The sequence below is a fragment of the Mauremys reevesii genome, linkage group 26 (genome assembly GCF_016161935.1).
Source record: "Mauremys reevesii isolate NIE-2019 linkage group 26, ASM1616193v1, whole genome shotgun sequence".
Lineage (NCBI taxonomy): Eukaryota > Metazoa > Chordata > Testudines > Geoemydidae > Mauremys > Mauremys reevesii.
Window position 1 is genome coordinate 7602338 of NC_052648.1, and position 21001 is coordinate 7623338.

At 44.1% G+C, this 21001-nt stretch overlaps 1 protein-coding gene across 5 annotated transcripts in view; it reads right to left on the bottom strand.

Annotated features, from left to right (window-relative positions):
- The window catches only part of KDM4B (lysine demethylase 4B), a 155005-nt gene that overhangs the window by 102369 nt on the left and 31635 nt on the right, over positions 1-21001 (bottom strand). For 4 of the 5 annotated variants that reach the window (XM_039516106.1, XM_039516107.1, XM_039516108.1 and 1 more), the window contains 3 exons: positions 15230-15405; positions 14253-14367; positions 8200-8393 (listed from right to left, as the gene is read on the bottom strand). In XM_039516106.1, coding sequence (XP_039372040.1) covers positions 8200-8393; positions 14253-14367; positions 15230-15405 — 485 coding nt within the window. Of the gene's footprint in view, positions 1-6744; positions 6873-8199; positions 8394-14252; positions 14368-15229; positions 15406-21001 lie in introns of those variants that run through there. The other variant, XM_039516110.1, reaches the window with a different exon arrangement.

Here is a 21001-nt window from a genome sequence, read left to right on the forward strand (position 1 = left end):
ATGCAACTCTGCATCTCAATACATCATTCCTTTCGTGAATCCCAGAGTCATCAACATGCACGCACAGATTCTTAAGGCAAAAGCCCCATTCCAAAGCAGCTTTGACCAAACACAGTTGGGTGACTACAGGGAGGGAGCTGCTCTGCCTCTTAATATCCCTCATTACCATTAAGAGAAATAAAGGGAATATGCATTACCTCACACACACACACACACACACACACACACACACACACCCCAACTGAAAAGAGCCTTGCTTTGGCAAATCACCCCAAGCGCAAATGGTGCTTCGGCTAATCCATAAATCAATCACCATCATAAATTCTACCCTCCCTCCATACAAAACTGCAGAACCACAAAACAGATTTCATGGAGGAACACAGAGGCTGGATGGCTCCCTGCAGCTCACAAATTTCCTGTCGCTGCATGAATGGCCTTCCCCCTACTTCCCCAAGCCCATAAATCTCTCCTGCCAGAATGGAACATGCAAACAATGCAAGGGCGCAGTGCACAAATACTAAAACAAGCCAGCCCTATATGCTTCCCGTGTGAGGCTGCTGAAGGTGTCAGTAGGAAGAAAAAGAATATTTTCTCTTGTGAAAATCTCCCAAAGCAAAGAGTGAAGAAAATAAACACAGCAGAGAAATATTTACATGAAGATGAATCAAAGGAAAAAACTCTCAGTACAATGTATTTAAAGTGTTCTCGGTTTCCTAAAGGTCAACAGGCACATTCAAGTTTCCAGCTAATCTACCCTTAAGAGACTCACATGCTCTCCAGAGTGTACGGGGTTAAAGGGATCCCACTAATCAAGTTTGATCACACAAATGATTGATTTAACGTTTGAACATCCTCGTGCTATTGCCCCCTTGGGAGAGTAATAATCAGAAGGCAATAATGGAGTGAGGGACAAAATATCCCTCCCAACTCCCCCCTGTTGCCAGACAATTCAGTACCAAACACTAAACCCAGCAGTCTGAAATGAGACTGCACCAAGCTCAAAGCAAATTGCAACATATGTGAGGGTGTTTTAAAGTGGGTGGGGGGTAAAGAACACCACATAGGGGAGATGGGGATAAGCAAGGATAAAATGTCCTGCCTCTGCATTTAGCACTGGGAAGGAAAGAAGCTGGCATAGCTGAGCTTCACAACAGCATTAGGCAGGTCATTTTCTTTATCCAAGATCACTCCCGAGGGATTAACATTTTCTATCCTGGAGGACGGGGAGGGCAAGGGTTCCGGCCAAGACAGCTGCAATGCACCCTGAGACAATAATGAAAAACAAAATCTGCAGCAAAACTATCAGCTCTTTTCCATTTGCAGCTGTTACAGTATATGCCATTGGTCAGGAGAGAAGGAAGGAGGGTTCTCAAATACATTCCATCTCCAGATAAACAATATCTTAGCATGGAAACAAACATCTGTCAAATTGATCTCCCCATTTCATCTCCACTAAAAAATATGGGGATTTAGGCCCTAACAATGCTGGGATCAGAAACAGGCTAGTTAAAAGCATGGCTGAGGCAAGCAAGTTTCTCATACGATTTTCCTGACCATTGTGGACAGAGATTTATCCTATGCAGGGAAGCCTCCTCCCACATTGCTTTGACTCAAGCTATGTTTTTGGAGAGAAAGTTTTAAAGAACGTTACTCCACTGGTGTTTGGGGGGAAAAAAAGATCAAATAGTGCGACTATCCATATACAGGGATGCTCTCAAAACATCTAAGACACACCCTTATTACACACTTAGTGGGCTCCACACCACAGATCTGAGGCTACCTAACAGTATGAGACTTACTGTCTCATGTACATATCCAACTAAATTCACAGTATAAAACTCATTCACAATTTAAGGACTTGTTTAGGTACTGAATAATTCTTCATACTAGGCAAAGACATATTTTAAATGTAACACAGTTGTGCACTTCAGGGGAAAGGTAGATTAAAGACTATATTAGCTTTAACCTCAATGGCCAGCTTTTCTAAAGGCCAGAACACAATTAAAAATTGTTCAACTGTAATTAACCACACCCTCTAAGTTAGGAATTCATGCTCTAACTGTATCTCAGCAAACTAAACAAGCTGCATAAAGGGAATCAATGACAGCAATTCTGCTACTAACTTGCTCTGTGAAATGGGTACATATTAACACTCACCTACTTCAGAAGGCTGTTTCGAGGCAATGTCTGTAAAGCACTTGGAAATCTTCAGATGGCAACAGACTGTGCAAAGCAGTGTTTTCCCCTCGAGGGCTGATTCAGGTACCTTAAATCTGCATGACTGCTACTGCAGCTCTGAGTGGATATAGTGACCAAGCTTCAACATAGGATATAAGAGAGCTTATATAAACTCAGGCTAGGTCTACAGTGAGGGGGGAATCAACCTAAGATACGCAACTTCAGCTATGCGAATAGCATAGCTGAAGTTGGCGTATCTTAGGTCGATTTACCTGGCCGTGAGGACAGCAGTGAGTCGACCACTGCTGCTCCCCTGTCGACTCCGCTTCCGCCTCTTGCCGCAGTGGAGTTCCATAGTTGACGGCAGAGCAATCGGGGATCAATTTTTATCGCGTCTAGTGTAGACGCGATAATTCGACCCCCAATAGATCGATAACTACCCACCGATCCGGCAGGTAGTGCAGACATATCCTCAGTACATGGCACCTTGTAGCATTGGTATTGTCATGGCTTCAACACAAACTTTTGAATTCACAAAGGCTGAGACAAAAGACATCCCTCAGCAGAGTGTGATGAGCAGAGAGCATTGGTCTTGGCATTCAATTTAGCTGCTTTTGCCATTATAAAGTCAAGTCTCCTGTTAACGTCATTTGACAATTTGCTGCATTTTAAAGTTCCACATATGGGTTTATAAGGTAATTATACATAATACGTATAATTGATACAGTAAAAACTCCTACCACAAGAGGTTTAATACAGGCTGCAAACTGGAATAAATTCAAACTTTAGAAAATGAAGACAGACTATGAAAAGGTTGTAATTAAGCTACTAATGTAAGATGAACAGTATATTATAATTAGGGAGAGACATGCAAGCAAGAGACTCAATCTGGCAGCTCCATGACTGTGAAGCTTAAAATGAAATTACTCAACAGCTCAAAGTTTCCTGAAGTGTATGTTAAAGTCGAGGTGCCCCCTTCCTACCTCACGCCTCAAAGAACGGCCTCTGCTGGGCTTGAGACAGCCACATGGTCATCACAACATGCTACAGATGAATCTGAACATTGGAGCATCAAAGGAGACATGATCTAGCTTCTCTGACAAGAGGCAAGCGAAACACAGTGCCCCCTTTGGGTTGATCTCTACAGCAGGAACAGCACCAGCTGAGGACAGACACTGTTACCCATCTCTTCTCCCAGGGGGTGTGTGTTATGATGACCTAGAAGAGGTGTAAGTCAATAGGCAGACAACGGATCAAATATGGACCCCACACACTTTTGAATGAACCCTGAAATCTTTGTATTTAATTATCATCATTATTATTGTTGTTTTATTATTATGTTCTCTGGAGTCTATCCTTGACTATACCTTGACCAAGAAATTTGGATCTTGACAAAAATAATTGACTACCCCTGATCTAGAAGCTGAGGGACCGAGGCAACTGTTTAGTGAGAGTTTGGAAGCAGAGAGAAAGCTGCCCCCTTCTTGACGCCTTCTATCTCTCTTATCACTGGATGACCCTCCACTGCCTGCACACTTCACTTTACTCTCAACATTTCGCATCTGCTTCCCTTGGAAATGAGATTGGAGGAGGAACTGATTTTGCCACAGTTTGTTCTGCTCAGTCTATGAAAGTGAAGTAACAGAAGGAGGTGTTGGCACCAGGGCTTCTGTGCAATGAAATACACACACACACACACACACACACACAAACAAAAAACAAGCAGCTGTACAACCAAACAGTTTATACTCAGGGTACTAAGAAGTCATCTTTACCATTGAAATGCAAACATTCATTGCAACTCCCATATCAACATACACAATTCATGCTTTGTGGAGGCTGACTTACCCCAGAATCTGAGGACAGGAATGGAGAGGCTACTCCACAATGACTTCTTCTGGGCACACTCCTCACTGAGACTCATCCACACAAAATCTCTCTCCTATATCATATTGCATACCTCCCTCTCCCGTGAGAGCCTTATCATATTCACTTTATGTTCACTGGAAAGAGTCGTGAAGTGGCTTTCCACAGTCCAAATTTTCCTCACCCTCCCTGTGGAGAGTTGAAGGGCTTCTTCCCTTTACCAAGTCCTCTGAAAAGTAAAACTTGGAGGGGGATAATTCCAGCAGAACCCACCAGGGCCAGAGTTTGGGAGGCAACCTCATTCAGCCTGATTTCTGCCCCCTTCCTGGCAGAAGGAAGATAAGCAGCCTTTTAGGCTGGGCAAGATCCCCTCCATTGCAAAGCAGGACTATTCACTAGAGACCTGACAGCATCATTCTGGATTAAACTAAAGAAACCTAAAAAAAAAAAACGACGTGGATAAGAAAAATATTTATATTTACGTGTGTATGGGGGGTATATTTATTTATTTGATGGACTACTTCGAGCAGGTGGAAGACCACCAATATAGAAAGGATCATTCAGTTTCAGTGTAGAAATATCTCTAGCTGACAACCTAACAATAGCCCTCCCTCTATTATTGCAGAGCACAGCACCAAACTGGTCGAGTTTGTAACTCTCTGCACTCCTGCTATTCCCCGAGGTGCCTCTACGATGATCACTGCCAGGGTCGAAGAGTCTATAAAAAGGATGAAGAACGCTGGGAAATTTCCACGAAGGTGCGGCCAGAAAAACAGAACCATCATAACAGACATCTCTGAGGCCAGCCTGCTGTGCAGGAGTCTCTGCTCTGAAGTTCAGGAGCTCCCCCAACTGATTTGTAGCAGCACTGCAACCATAGCTGGGAGATGAGAATTGGTAAGCATGCCTGAAAATTCTCCGGTCTGCTCAGAGCAGTTTGCAGACTCCAGACTCCTTATCAGACAATGTGCTTTCACAGAAGAGCTTCAGAAATCATTAATTGGAGCTGTCAGGGTGAAGAGCAAGGAGGAAAAGACTTGGGCAAGTGATGTGCTCGCCTTGCGCTTAAGGGAACAGTGGAAGTCCTGCCAAACCAGCAATGGCATCTTGTCACAACACATCTACCTTTGTGTTAGAGACTGTCATCTATATAACAAGCTCAGACCAACAGAAAAATGTTTTGCTCAACCCATGGCCTGACCTCAACATCCTTATTTTTCATAATATTTGCTTTATGTAATTGGTTACAATACAAAACCTGTCCAGCCACTGAATGGCTGGGTTACTCTAAAATCTTATCCACCCTCCATTGCTAAACATGGCACAATCAGCTCTCCACCACTTGCAGAGTACTCTCATGTAATTTTAATGGGCAAAAAACAAAAAATAAATACACACACAAATCTCATACGTTCCTTTAAAAGCAGGTTTTATCATTTCTCCTCCCCACCCCATGCACAAATGTCTGGTGGTTGCTCTCTCCAACAACTGTGATTCCTCTTTACTTCTCCACTGGGAACTGGGATTCAGTTTTTGCAGGTGGTCTCTTGCTTCACTTGCCCCCACCCCCAACTCCTGAGCAAGATGAAAGAAACAAAAGCAGATGAAACTCTAAGCACTTTGGCAGCTGTTGGCTCTATGACACAGGTTGAGCTTTCAGTTCTCTCTGTTTTGCCTCCTTCAGGTAACTATGCAGCACACACAGTCATCTTTAGCTACAAGCTCCACTTCTCCCACAGAAACAGGGGCTAGCTTGTGGGAATCCCAGTGTTTAATGCAGAACTGGTATTGAGGGAAGACGCAACAGCATTACAGGAAGAGCTGGTTGTCCTTTTGATAAGCATCACTGCCCGTTACTTGTATTACTCCACAAAGAATTAGTGAAACTGGAAAAATGCAGGGCAGAAGGGCAACATTTAAAGTCAGGCCTCATATGCCTACAGTGCCATTTAAAAATGGCTTCTTTTCTCTAGACTCTACAGGTCTGTCGCATCTTACACATATTTAACAAGCGCAATTTCATCTTTACGCAGTCGGCAAAAACAAAAAAAGAGAAAAATAACAATTTTAATACTGTACCCGGAGTGCGGGCGATTCCGCCCGCCATTCAACTCAATGTCATTTTGACTATACGCGTTTTTCGCTTTATGCGCTAACCGCGGAACGGAACCCCCGTGCAAGATGAGACTCGCCTGTATTCTTAAACCTTCACTCACAAAATCCAAATGCTACTGCGTAGGGTCTTTGTATACAAAGCAGCAGCTGCTATTTTGGTGCTGGGCCTACGTTTCTCTCAAGAGATAAACTGGTGTCATTCCTGTTTTCTGAAGGCAACACTCCTCTTCTGGGTACAGAATGAAAAACCTCAAGAAACAAAGGAAAAGGGGCTGACTGTGCACAAACGTGTAAAGGAGTGACAGGTGTCATTAAAACCACATGTCCCCAATGCAAACCCTGTTTATATTAAAGATGGGTTCTGCACGTAACATTTTAGAGCACACATTTTACATCAACTTACATCTATATGCTGATGTGTGGCTTTAGACTACCAAAACCAAGACTTTACGCTTCACCTTTCCTCAAGTTCACTGCTATGTGGTTAAAGGATAGTAAAAATGTCTGATGCACCTCTGGCACCACCTAGTGGAGACAAGGGACCAAATAAAGATGATTTTGGATGTGCTGCTTCCAAAGACAGAGACAACTTGATGGTATCTAAAATGAAAGTTTGTCACTTTTTATTCAGAGCCCAGAGATCCACTTCTCCTCAAGTCACACTAGTTTATCGTAGAGTGCATAACTGCTCCTGTAGGTCCTTTCACCTCTGCCTGAATAAAAGAAACCGTGAAGCCAGGTGAGCCACAAAAATAGATTAATATCTTCCATTGGGTGATTCAAAGATTTGCACCAAGACCATGGCTGAATGCGTCACAGACCAGCCCCTCCTCCCCATTCCCTCTGCATTGTAAAGGAACACCATATTTATTCATTACAGGCTCCTTCCTCCTGGTAACTCTCATACACCCGCAGGCTCTATCAGCCTGGAGATAAGTGGCATCACTGGGGACTCCTATTGTTGAGAGATGGGAAGATCTTGTCTGCCAGTGCCAGGGCACAGTGAAAAGAGCTTTACTGTGACATTTAAGCTTGAATTTGCATGCAAATGTCAATATTTATTAGTCACATCAAGATCCCCAGCAAATCACTCTTTTGGGTCGACAAGTCTCTCTGGTTATACTTTTAAACAGAAGGAAGCCTGTGGAAACCAAATATACAGGCTTTTTATAAGCTATTTAATTCCATCTTCCCTGACTCCCCCATTTCACCCTATTTATTGATCATTTTCATAGAAAGTTAGTTTTAACCAGGAAATGCATAAACGCCTCCAAAAAATACTTAATATGCTGATTCAAGAATCAGCCAGGAAGTAGTAATTCCCTCAGCTTCCTCCAGAGATTGGTAATATCTGGCATATTGAACTGTAGAAGCTTAAGATAACAGATGCCATCTGCCCCACAGCAAAATGTGAGGACTGCAGTGTTTTAATACTGAAGTGCTTCAGCAGTGCTCATGTTTCACTATCACTGTTCGCTTATGTCTCTCAGCTTCCACCCTGTGCATTCATTACAAGAAGTCTCAATGTTGAAATACAGCTCTCACTGTTTTTAGCCCCTTCCCTCCCCAAGAGCCCTGTTCTCTTATGGACACCCTTAAAGGAGGATGTCAGAGCCAGGACTTATACTTCAAAGCAAGACAGAGAAGTGAAGGAAAGATAATGTATTCAAATAGCAAGTAGGAGAGAAAGAGTGGGGAAAGAAAGAGCCTGTGTAGACCTCTATTGGAATAGCCTGCAAAGGAATGCTAGTGTAGACTGGGTTTTCAGGAGTTTTTTGTGCAATGAAAGTAGCCAGCTGTTTATGTCAGTATAACTAATCTGAAGTCTAAGGGGTACTAACTTACAGTGATGTCAACTTTATGACCAAATATATTCACTTTCATCTTATTGTCAATTACTAGCAGTTGGCTTCCTATCAAGGTTGTATACTGGAGTTATACACAAGACCTTACACAGTAGAAGAAAATGAGGCTAGGGTAGTGTCCGAGCAGAGACAAAGGTTCATGACTATTTCTCTCATCAACATTCTAACCACTTACCAGGATTTTGGCTCCCCAAAATGTAGGTAGTTGATGCTGTAGAGATCCATGTCCTCAGTATGCCATGCAAATGTTGTTTTCCACATGCCAAAATAAAGGTAGGGGGTGTTCACACCTTCTATGATAATCCCACATTCATGCTCCACCATGTCCAACAGGGTGTTCAGATTCCCAATATTCCACTCTTCTACATCCTACAAGACAAGAGGGCTCCACTCAGCATAGTCGAAGTAGAAACATATCAGGAGCTGCTTTGGCAGAACAGACTGATAATTCTTGATCTGCTCCAGTATCCTGGCTCCAAAATTTGCTGAAGTCAGGTACGTCATAGGTACAGTACGACACAACAAAGAAATAAGGGCTAACTTCCTGAGCCCAAAGAGGGATCAATGCATGCTCTGAAACATGACAGTGATAGACCTTGCAACATTTTTATCTTGGTTAATATGAAGTCAGAGGCTACTCTTTTATATAAATAGATTTATCTTTTTTTTTTTAAATCCATCTATTTTACGCAGTGCAGTTTATGCCCTACATCTCCTCCCCCCTCCCCCCCCAAGTAATTACAAAAGCTATAAGATACACAAAAAGGTTAAAAGGAATTATGTTCACATCCAAAATTTTCTCTCTCTTTAAAGCCTAAAATTTGGATATAAATTTATTCTAACGTCTTGTGTTTTCCAGACAGGCTTCTGTGTCTGCACTAATTCAGCTCCTTTAAGTTCCAATCATTTCCAATATATTTGTTTTTTTTAAAGAAACGTTCACCATACACTAAGGCAGGGGTAGGCAACTTATGGCACGTGTGCCAAAGGCGGCACGCGAGCTGATTTTCAGTGGCGCCCACACCGCCCAGGTCCTGGCCACCGGTCCAGGGGGCTCTGCATTTTAATTTAATTTTAAATGAAGCTTCTTAAATATTTTAAAAAACATATTTACTTTACATGCAACAATAGTTTAGTTATATAATATAGACTTACAGAAAGAGACCTTCTAAAAACCTTAAAATGTATGACTGGCACGTTAAACCTTAAATTAGAGTGAATAAATGAAGACTCGGCACAGCACTTCTGAAAGGTTGCCGATCCCTGCACTAAGGAAAGGTTTTGCTAACTTTTTGGTAAGGCTTCAAGATAGTGTTTAATTAGAAGCTGCATTATCTCCAGACCAGGCATGTGTGTTCTGTGGGGGCTCCACCACTGGGAAACTGACTCAATCAGAAAAATAAAATTGAGTAATAGTAAAGTAAATTTACATGCTCTCTTCAAAAAACTTTCAAGTGAAGGATCCACTTTGAGGACACTGATCAAGTGCACTGGACTGTATAGTGCCTATACCAGTAGATGGCTCTAAAGCAGCAGCCGTCCTTCACTGAACAGACTGTTAGATGCAGTGCTTTCAAAAGTGCCCTTAATTAATGAGAACACATGCAAAGCCAAAGTAAAATTACAGTGGCCCACCTCATATGCTGGCCTAGAGACGTCATGAAGACAAAATTGGGATGTGGAATTTTTCTATTTTCAAGATTTTAAGAGACGCAACAGTGGAGAGAAAAAAAGTTTAACAGTTCCTGTTAGTTGGTTTTCTCCATCTCAGTAGAGACTGGTAAGACCACAGATGAGCACAAGCTGGTAGCGGAAAGGTTGACCGAGTGTAGAATTTCCAAAAGGAAGCTAGCAGTGCCCCATATGTATTCAAAATAGTTCTTGAAATACCTGCTTCAGCTTGCTTGCAGCACCCATAGGATTAGTAGAGATTCAAGTTGCATCCACACTATTGCTTTTAAAAAGCAATTTAACTTAACATGGTTTAAATGGCTAACTGTTAAAATAAACCTTTTTCACAACCATATTAAAAGTATCTCTACTGTTATGCCAAAGACCAATTCAAATGCACTTTTCAATACACGGAAACATGGAACACGTTAAAGGTAAGTGTCCCTTGATTCCACTTTTATATCAACCCGCATAGCACCACAGAAAGGATCCCAATAAAAACACAAAAGGAAGTGGCACAACAAGTGTAACGTAACTACATATTTGAGCATTCCAAAACCTCAGTGATGGGAGCAACATAAATACTTAGACAAAGCCAGTTACCAAGAGTATGCGCATACATTTAAATGCCTGGTAATCCAATTACATGTTATCTGTTTATTTGAAGTGAATTTTTGAGGTTTGGTTGAGTGTCTTGCCTGCTGTTCATGCCAGCTGACCATATTTGGGGTGGGGGGGGGGGAGGATCAGAATTGGGATTGGGGGGCTGGGGCCCTGGGGTTTCTTCCCTCATGGGGGGGGGGGGGGGGCGCTTGCAAGGGTGTGTGGATTTATGTGGCCTGCATCTTGCAGGAGGTCAGACTAGATGATCATAATGGTCCCTTCTGATCTTGAATTCTATGATTCTATGAATAACCGCTACTTATAAGGTTCAAATACGGGTGCAAAAATCAATTTTGAAAAGTGGTTTTTTTTTGTTTTTTTGTTTTGTTTGTTTGTTTGTTTTTAAAGAATCAATATATTTCATCCAGGTTATCATCACTGGAAAATGCCACAGGCATGCAAGAGATACTAATATTAATGTATTTAAGTCAAGTCAATGAACATTTTGAGTAACCACTGCTGTGGAAGGCCTCAATAATGTGTATTTATTCCAAGTCAGATAAGTGTGGGGGGGAGGGGGGCTGCATTTTTCTTTATACAATCAAGAAGCTCTAGTGTAGAATGTTTGTTCTCAATGTTTGCTCTGTTGTGTATACAGAAGCACTACACGTTTGACAGTGTGATCTCATTTTAACTGTCTAAATATTACAACCAGTCAGTCAACACTCCAGAGATGCAGTTTTCTACTCAAAAGGAAAGAAGGATGAGGGGACCATTGTATATTTCTTCTCTTCAAAGAGAACCTTATTCTGATTTTTAGAAGTTCTTTATAACCACTATCTAGTCCAAGAGTCGGTAACCTTTCAGAAGTGGTGTGCTGAGTCTTCATTTATTCACTCTAATTTAAGGTTTCACGTGCCGGTAATACATTTTAATGTTTTTTAGAAGGTCTCTCTATACAAGTCTATATATTATATAAGTAAACTAGTGTTATATTGTAAAATAAACAAGGTTTTCAAAATGTTTAAGAAGCTTCATTTAAAATTAAATTAAAATGTTGATCTTATGCCGCCGGCCCGCTCAGCCCGCTGCTGGTCGGGGGTTCTGTTCATCTAGGCCGGCAGTGGGCTGAGTGGGGCCTGCAGCCAGGACCCCAGCTGGGAAGGGTCTGGCAGCCAGAACCCCAGACCAGCAGTGGGCTGTGCGGGGCTAGTGGCCGGGACCCCAGACCGGCAGTGGGCTGAGCGGCTCAGCCCACTGCTGCTCAGAGGTTCCATCCACTGGCTCCTGCTAGCCAGGATCCCGGCTGCGGGACCCCCTCAGCCTATTGCCAGTCTGGGGTCCCGGCCCTGCCCACATACAGCGGGTACCTACCTTCTCCCTGGTTCTGGCCCATTCTCTTCCTCTCTCTGCACTGAGCTGAGGGTGGGAGTGGACCAAGCACAGGGCTGGGGGTGAAGGGTCTGGGCAAGAGGTTTGGGTGTGAGGACACTTACCTGGGCAGCTCCCATTTGGTGTGAGGGGTGCAGGTGGGAATGTGAGTGAGGGTGCAGGAGCTCCCGTTTGGTGCTCAGGATGGAGCTGGGGATGTGCAAGAGTCAGGGCAGAGGGCTAAGCACATGTGAGGGGGTGCAGGTGTCAGGGTAGGGGGGCTGGGTATGTGTGGGGGTGCCAGAGTCAGGGCTGGGGTCATGCGGGGGGGGGGGTGTGGAGTCAGAGGGCTGGGTGGTACAGGGCTCAAGGCAGGGGCCTGGGGGAGGGTGTGGGGGTGCGGGGCTCAAGGCAGAGGGCTGAGAGTGTGTGTGGGGGAGAGGGGGGGTAAGGGCTCAGGGCAGAGGGCTGAACCCCCCGGACTCCCATGCCTATCTAACCGCTCCCCACCCCCTGACAGGACCCCCAGAACTCTGGACCCATACAACGCCCCCCCGCTCCCTCCCCTGACCATCCCCTCCAGAGACCCTCCCCACCCTAACTGCCTCCCCAGGACCCTCCTTGCTCCCTGTCCCCTGACTGCCCCGACCCCTATCCACCCCCCAACCCCTAACAGACCCTGGGACTCCCATGCCCCATCCAACCTCCCCTGCTCCCTGACTGCCCTCTCCAGAGACCCCCGCCCCTAACCACCCCCCACATCCAATCCACCCTGCTCCCTGTGCCCTGACTGCCCCCATCCCTTATCCAACCCTCCCCCACAGACCCAGATCCCTTACCACGAGGCTCCCCACTGATCCGGAGCCCTGCCGCCACACACGCAGCGCTCTGAGGAGCAGGGCTGCGCGCGGCGGCAGGGCTCTGGATGAGCGGGAACCATCTTTCCCTCCCCATGGAGCCAAACACTGCCCCGCAGAAGTGCGCAGCCCCGGCCCCCAGAGCGCTGTGCTCATGGGGAAGGGGGGGAAGGCTGGGGAGGGGCCGGTGGCTTGCTGTGTCGTGCCCGGCTCTCCAGCCCGGGAGCGCGGACCCTGCAGCTTGCCGCGTCGTCAGGATTTTTAATGGCACACTGGGGTCCCGCCAAGCCCCAGCATGCCATTAAAAATTGGCTCGCGTGCCATAGGTTGCCGAGCCCTGATCTAGTCACTTTCCCCAGTGAACACACAAAAGTCGTCTTAGGACACTCGCAACCAATAAAAAAAAGTGTCCACTCCTCTGAAAAGAGATATTACAGTTACCTAAATAACCCCTGTAGTTCCAACTGGCTATGGGCTCTACTCTGCACATTGGGGTCTAACCAGTGAAACATGGTCACTCTTTATCCCAGCTCAGTGTAGGTAGGTGTGCAGAACAATTATACTCAAAATGAAGAATCAGAAATCCAAATCAATTTACTACTCATCCATGAAGCTAAAATGGTTTATAGAAGAACATTTCACCATTGACTTCAACAGGAGCAGAGTTAGACCAAGGCTGAATTCTTTTGAAAATCCCACCTTCGTGTACAAAAAAACCCAAAACACCACCACATATTTAATAACTTAAATATTTTGTAGATTTGTGTCTGGTTTAGAAGTTATTTTAAAATATTTTATATAAATTTGCATTTACATATTTAAAGAGAAAAAATGAGTAACTTTTTGTTAAGTAAGGCGGATTGAATTACAGTTTTAGATGGTTTAAAAATAGGCGAAGTCTGTAAAAATCAGATATTAGGGAAAGAAAAGACCCTTCATTGGTCCAATCCAGCTTTATCCTTAATATAATGTAGTACCTGTTTACTTGCCAGGGTACTTGGATTCTAAAATACTTGCCTATAAACAAAACTGTCCACATTAACCAAACATTTTAGATGTATTAAAAAAAAGAGATTTATCAGTTTATATTCCGTTACTTTGTCTCCTCAAAAATGAGTGTTATTTTCAGTTAAAAGGTTGTATTTACAGATAGTGAAGATAATTTTTTATTATGAGCACAAGGCCTGAAGTGTTGTGTTTCCGGATCGCCACAGCACTTCAGCAGAAATTTATTTCACTCTTTGGCTGCTTTTCCAAAGGGGAAAAAAAAAAACCCCACCCGAAACGGGAAGGTGGCAGGTGCGCTTGCTTTTCCTAGAGTCCATCTGGTTGGACAGTCCATTCTAACTGGATGGCCATTTTCTTTAATGGTGTTGTGGATGAATCAGGAGAACAGATCACGAGTCTCATCTCTGCCAGAGGCTTCGTGTGATCTTTGATTAGGTACTTTTTGTCTGATTCTTAGAGAGGCTAAGCACTCTTGGCTTCCACTGACTCCATTGCCCAGCACTCTGAAAATCAGACCATATAGTTTCCCCATGAAGAAAACGGGGACAATACCTGCCCTCGCATAGGTGTTGCCAAGCTAAATTAACTGTTTGTAAAGTGCAATGCAATTCTAGTGCATTGCAAGGCACTGCAGAAGTATTATTGCTATTTATTCAGTAGGAACTAAACGTTATGGTCCATCTAACAAGCAGCTGAAAAGTATGTACATATCACTTACGGCATCATATAGTGAGCCACTGATATCTGCCCCATAAATTGGTGAGACGAATGTCAGATTCTTCCAGTATTTGCGTTCCAGGTCTTCAAAATCTTGGTGGCGAGGAGTACAGTACCTGACCAGCAAAGGGAAAAGCTAAGAGTTTAGGAACTTAGATGTTAAACAAGTATAGTTACTGTCTTCTATACTTTGAGCTACTTAGCAGACCCAGAGGAACCTATATCCGAACACCTAGTTAATCACTCTGTTCTGCCTACAACTAGTGTTCCCTCTAATTTTTCCCACCCATGTGCGGAATGAATTTTGTTATGTGCACCAATACAGAGGTGATGTGTGACATGAACCTGTGTGACACATCACCTCCATATTGGTGCACATAACAAAATTAATGTGGCAGGGTGGGGCCAAGGGGTTTGGAGTGTAGGAGGCGGCTCAGAGCTGGGGCAGAGGGTTGGAGTGCGGGAGGTGGGGGGGGTTGAGGGCTCCGGCTGGGGACAGGGATGAGGGGTTTAGGGTGCAGTGGGGCTCCCCGAGGCTACGGTGGGGAGAGAGGTTGCCCCCCCCCAGCTCTCTCTTCCTGCGGCAGCACCTGGGCTGTGGGGGAGAGGCACCTCTCCCCGGCCGCAGCAGGTCTGGGTTGGGCTAGGGCTCGGGAAGGGGCGCCTGTCCCCCGGACACGGCAGGCTCGGGGCTGGGCTGGGTCGGGCGCCTAGCCCCCGGCTGTGGCAGGTTCGGGCCAGGCTGGGTCAGGGGAGGGTGCCTGTACATGTTCAGCAGAACATACAAGGATGCTCCAGCACAGCCTCCTCCGATTACAAATCTGAAACATTACAAGTACAAGCCATTCCCACCAGAATGTTTCCAATTTAACAAGTTTGGCTGCAATTCCTTCCCAGCTTGTAAAGAAGAAAGGCTTTCCAACTGCCCCTCCCAATTCATAATACCGCACCAGATTGTCACTCATAACAATTACATACTTCTCACTGTTGGCCAGACGCCGGTATTCTCCCACCGTCATGGGTTTCTTCTGTATATTATACTGGGTGAATAATCCTGACTGCCCAGTCACCACCTGCTGGATAGGTGCTGGGATGACCATGTCATCGATGTCATCATAAGTCTTTCGGGGCTTCCATTCCTTGGGAGGAATCACCTGGAAGAGGAGGAAAGAAAAACAAAAGTCACATCTATGCCATGCAAACACTTAACTTCTGCTAAGACAAACACTAGTGTAGGCATATTTCACACTGCTGCAGTCCTCCAGCTACCATAGACCAGCCACATGCATTTTAACCATCATGTCACCTAACCCTGCTTAGAGCAGGCCTAGGTGACAGTGGTTAAAACACTGGCAGCCTGTCTACTACAAGCCCCTCCCACTGATGGAGCTGCACCAGAGGAAGATCAATGGTGAGAAATATTTTTTGAAGTTAGTTTAGACTTTCACTGTACATCAAAACAGTTTATACCCTTCTTTCCTGGAAAGTGGCATTTTTTTCTCTCCTGCCACCCTAAGAAATTGTAATAAATCCACTATCAGCCCTATTACAAGACAGTACCCACACCCACTGATTTCAGAGCCTTTTAGAGATTTCTAATGACACTATCCTCTCCATGGGGGAAAAACAATTAAAAATAGGGAGATTCAGAACACGACTGAAATTGTTTGGTATAACTCAATTATACCAAGCAATTAGTAGTTTGCTTCTTTTCCATTATAAGTTTGTACAAGCCCTGATTTTACCTCAAAATGGAAAAAACAGGAGCTAAAACCCGGTGAAAATCGAAAGGAATTTCCCCAGTTAGCAGTATGTTGTGGAATACCTCAGCATGGGACCCAATCCTCCCATTGCCTTCACTAGGAGTTAGAACAGGCCCATACTGCAGAACTTCTTTTCTACTGGATACCTGCAGTACTACTCTATTTTTAATTTGCTTCATGGAATGATTTCAGGACCAGCAGTAATGTGAAGAAGGCTGGCAAACCCTGCTGAGATTGTCACACTAAAGTCTACAGATTATTAAACCCTTCTGAGCTTTCAAGGGGCTCTCAAGCTCTCTCTACACTAAACAGGAACAGAATTAGCCTGATGATTTTTATATATTATTCTTGCTAGAGGAAATGCTAAAGTACTTTCCCTGGAGCGGAAGATCATGACTGGGTTAGAAAGTCTGTTTCAAAACAGGGTCTAAGAGCCCTTCCACATAGGGTTGCCAATCCTCCATGATTGTCTTGGAGTTTCCAGGAATTAAAGATTAATCTTGAATTAAAGATGTCATGTGATGAAACCTCCAGGAATACATCCAACCAAAATTGGACACCCTAGTTCAGGGGTGGGAAAAGTTTTTGGCCCAAGGGCCACATCTGGGTATGGAAATCGTATGGCGAGCCATGAATGCTCATGAAATTGGGGGTTGGGGTGCAGGAGGAGGTGAGGACTCCGGTGTGGGGCTGGGGATGAGGGGTTGGGGGTGCAGGAGGGTGCTCCAGGCTGGCACCGAGGGGTTCAGAGGGTGGGAGGGGGAACAGGGTGCAGGAGGGGGTCAGGGGTGCAGGCTCTGGGACCCACTTACCTCAAGCAGCTCCCAGAAGGAGCAGCATGTCCCCCCATGGCTCCTACACAGAGGCGTGGCCAAGCAGTTCTGCACACTGCATCATCCGCAGGCACTGCCCCTGCAGCTCCCACTGGCTGCAGTTCCTGGGCAAGGAGAGCTGCGGGAGTGGTGCTTGGGGTGGGGACAGTGTGCGGTGCCCCCAGCTGTCCCTATGCATAGGAGGGGGGAGCTGCTTGAGGGAGTGACGCAGAGCCCCGGCATGCACGGAGCAGGGTAAGCCCCCAACCCTGCTACCCAGCTGGAGCTCAAGGGCCAAACTGAAAACATCTGAAGGGCCAGATGCGGCCCCCGGGCCATAGTTTGCTCACCCCTGCTCTAAACCATGCTAAAACCTTGAGTAGCACAAACCATCATCAGTAAAAACAAAACAATTTTTAGCCATGTCTGGGAAACCCACTGACAACACTTTTAAATTCAATGTCTAGGCAGGACTTCAACACGTCTGTCCTACTGACTAAAAGACCTTGCTACAAGAAGAGGCTGATAGATTGGGGCACAAAGGGAGTAAGCAAACTTCAGTTCTCTTCAAACGCAGGCCATGTGGCAGGATCATCGTGGTTTGTAAAATAGATGGGCCAAAAAGACCATGAGAAGAACTGTGTTGCAGGCCTTTCTGCCCATCTGGAAAATGAAGATAATATTCAGCTTCTTCACAGGGGCATTGAGAAGCTTAATTAGGTAGCTAGTGTTTATAAATTGCTTGGAAAACAAAGTTCTATATAAGTACTCAGTATGATTATTTCAAAACAACTCCGTTTACTCCAGTGCAATATTTCTTGTTATCATGCTTAATAAATGGCCATAAGTCGATAAGGAGTTCTGTGGCAAAGTGGGTATTCACCCACAAAAGCTCATGCTCCAATACGTTTGTTAGTCTATAAGGTGCCACAGAACTCTTTGCCACTTTTACAGATCCAGACTAACACGGCTACCCCTCTGATACATAAGTAGATACTACAGCTAGCACCTAGTTGATGTAAATAAAGGGGCACATATTTAGAATTCATATGCTTATTAGTTCGCGCCAAAGCTGGATTGAAAAGGAATCCTTTCTATTTTAAGCAATGAAAACCATTAGAAGAGGCTTATCATAAAGAAAAGCAAAATTTGATGAAAAGACAGGAGGTCCTGTCCATATTATGGCTGTAGCCCTACCAGCAACATCCATGTCTAAATAGCTTTTGCCAGCATAGATTCCCTGGCTGGCACAGATGGGGATTTTTGTCTGAGATCTGTGCTAAAAGCAGTGTTATAAAACCATACTAGATGCCACCTGGGGAGATGCAGGTGGTCTGCTGTGTTGTAGAGCACAGGTCTTTCCCCCTGCCCCCCACCCCAACACAAAATAAATAAATAAAGGTGTGTCCGCACTGGTCAGGAAAATCCTGCTGGGTAAACTCCTAGGTAGAGATAATAGACTTCATATAGACTCAACCACAAAGGCCTAGGAAGGGAAAAGGCAAGACAAAAGTACAAAGATGATGGACAGAGCGCTCGTTTTAAGAAGTGAGCCACTAAAGATATAAGCATTGGCTCTCCTTAAGGATAGATGTCCCACTGTTTCCTGGCTCTTTCAGGCAAATGCTGAAGATGTGAAAAGACGCTGCAGAGCAGTGCAGAGTTTGGAAGGTGAAAGCGTCAGTTTAAATAGAATAATTCTAGGCCTAAATGCTGAGGAGGTTCCCTTGTGCATGGAAGGTGCATGTCGAAGGACAATGAGGAAACGTATTTCAAACTTGAAGAATAAAACATACGAATTTAAACAAAAAAAGGAGATTAATTATGATTGATAGATATGGAAGGATAGATATGATTGTCAGGGAAATGGGTTCTCCAGAGTAAGGTGGGCTTTTTTGTCAATTAGAAGGCCATGTCTGGATAAAGTTGTCAAGGCACAAAACCAATATTCTGCAAAGCTGAGGACATAGTACTGTTGGAAAAGCTACCTCTTTCTGAGATTTGAATTCACCAACAGCTTTTAGACTAGTTACAATAATCTACTCCAGAGGACTCGGAGAGAATTAAACCATTAGTACGCTTGAGTGAGCAAGGAAACACTTCATGGAGAGCTTTTTTATCAATACCAGGCTCCATTTTGCAATTTTGCAATAAAAGCAGTAATTGACCTGTTTTAACAAGGAGCTATTCTCTCATGCCTAACAGTTTTACTTTTCTGTGTGTGCGCTCTATTTTGTTCCATTAAATGCCAAGTGCATATCTGTCTTGTTAGGGCAAATTAGTCCATCTGTGATGCAACAAGATATGGTCACAAAAGGATTTTTCCTAGTTAATTTGCCCGGATTTTCTCTAACATTTATGTTTATAGCATTTAAACTTAGAAATCAGATATGACCAGCTCTCATAATGGCCCAGTACTTAGTTTCATTTTGTTTTCTAGTCTTACACTGAGACGTTAGATAAAAATTCGAATACATTTTTTTAAACTAGGAATGACTATTTTTATAATCAACTGAGTGTCTGACAAAAATTACCCCATTTTCTTTTCCCCTAAAGAAGGACAAACTGAGGACATCTACTTCTCTGACTAATCACCAGCCATGTTTATTCAATACATTTATTGCAAGGATTAATACTAAATGTTATACACCTCTACCCTGATACAACACTGTCCTTGGGAGCCAAAAAAATCTTACAGCGTTATAGGTGAAACCGCATTATATCGAACTTGCTTTGATCCACTGGAGTGTGCAGCCCCGCTCCCCAGAGCACTGCTTTACCACGTTATATCCAAATTTGAGTTATATCAGGTGACGTTATATCAGGGTAGAGGTGTACAAGGATTACTTGTTAATTAAAAATAAAAATAAATTTTAAAAACATTGCAGAATCAGTAAACCTTTTCTGACTGAATTTCCGGTGTTTTCGCTCATACATGCCTGCCAGCTTGACATTAGCAAACAGACATTTGGGAAGAAAAATAGGGATACCTTTGAACTACACTGAACTAGGGGTGCTTTTTAAAGGGCAGGGATAGTTAGCTCATATGCTACATGGGAATGCAGTAATAATTTACACCAAAATAGCATTTTTCCAACTATTTCAAAGCACTTCACAATAAACCCACTCACCTCCCTATCAGGGGGAATATTGACTACTTTTTACCGATGGGCAAACAGGCTCAAAGAACATAAGAACGGCCATACTGGGTCAGACCAAAGGTCCATCTAGCCCAGTATCCGGTCTTCCCACAGTGGAATGTCAGGTGCCCCGGAGGAAATGAACGGAACAGGTAATCATCAACTGATCCATCCCAGCTTCTGGCAAACAGAGGCTAGGGACACCATCCCTGCCCACCCTGGCTAATAGCAATTGATGGACTTATCCTCCATGAACTTACCTTGTTCTTTTTTTAAACCTTGTTATAGTCTTGGCCTTCACAACCTCCTCTGGCAAGGAGTTCACAGGTTGACTGTGCATTGTGTGAAAAAATACGTCCTTTTGTTTGTTTTAAAAGAAATTACAGGTATGATTTTCAAAAGTGCCAAAGGGAATGAGGCGCATAACTCCGCTGGGATTTGGGCATTAACTCCCCTGTGGCATTTTAAAATATGCATCCTATGTAAATTGCTTGAGGTCAGAGCATGTCCACAGCAGAACCAGAAGCAAACTTCAGAGTTCTGACTCCCAGCACACATTCAAATTATAGGTCATGCTGCTTCAGTACTAAGGGGCACATGCTATTAGATAGTAGTTTTTCAGACATCATGTTAACACAAATCAGTGTCTAGTTCTCCAGCTAGAAATTAAAATCACTTATGATTGAAGAATAGGGAATAATCACAATGGTTTGGCCATTATGTCTCCTCATTAACAAAAATGTTCTAGTTTCCAAACATACAAACTACAGCCAGGCACATACTGGCTGCTATTTTTGCCTGGATTATTCATGCACATTACATGTAGACAACTTCGATAACACTCAAAGAAAGAGCAACACTAAATAAAAGCCAACTATTTCTCGCTAGTACTGTTTTGTAGACACCTGTCCCCAGATTCCTTCCTTGCAACATAATTTGTACTTCTCAACTGAGATACTGTATCCAGTACAACTGTTCATAAGCCCAATGCTGAGGTTTCCACCTATGAGGTTTTCAACTTCTCTAAACCCGGTA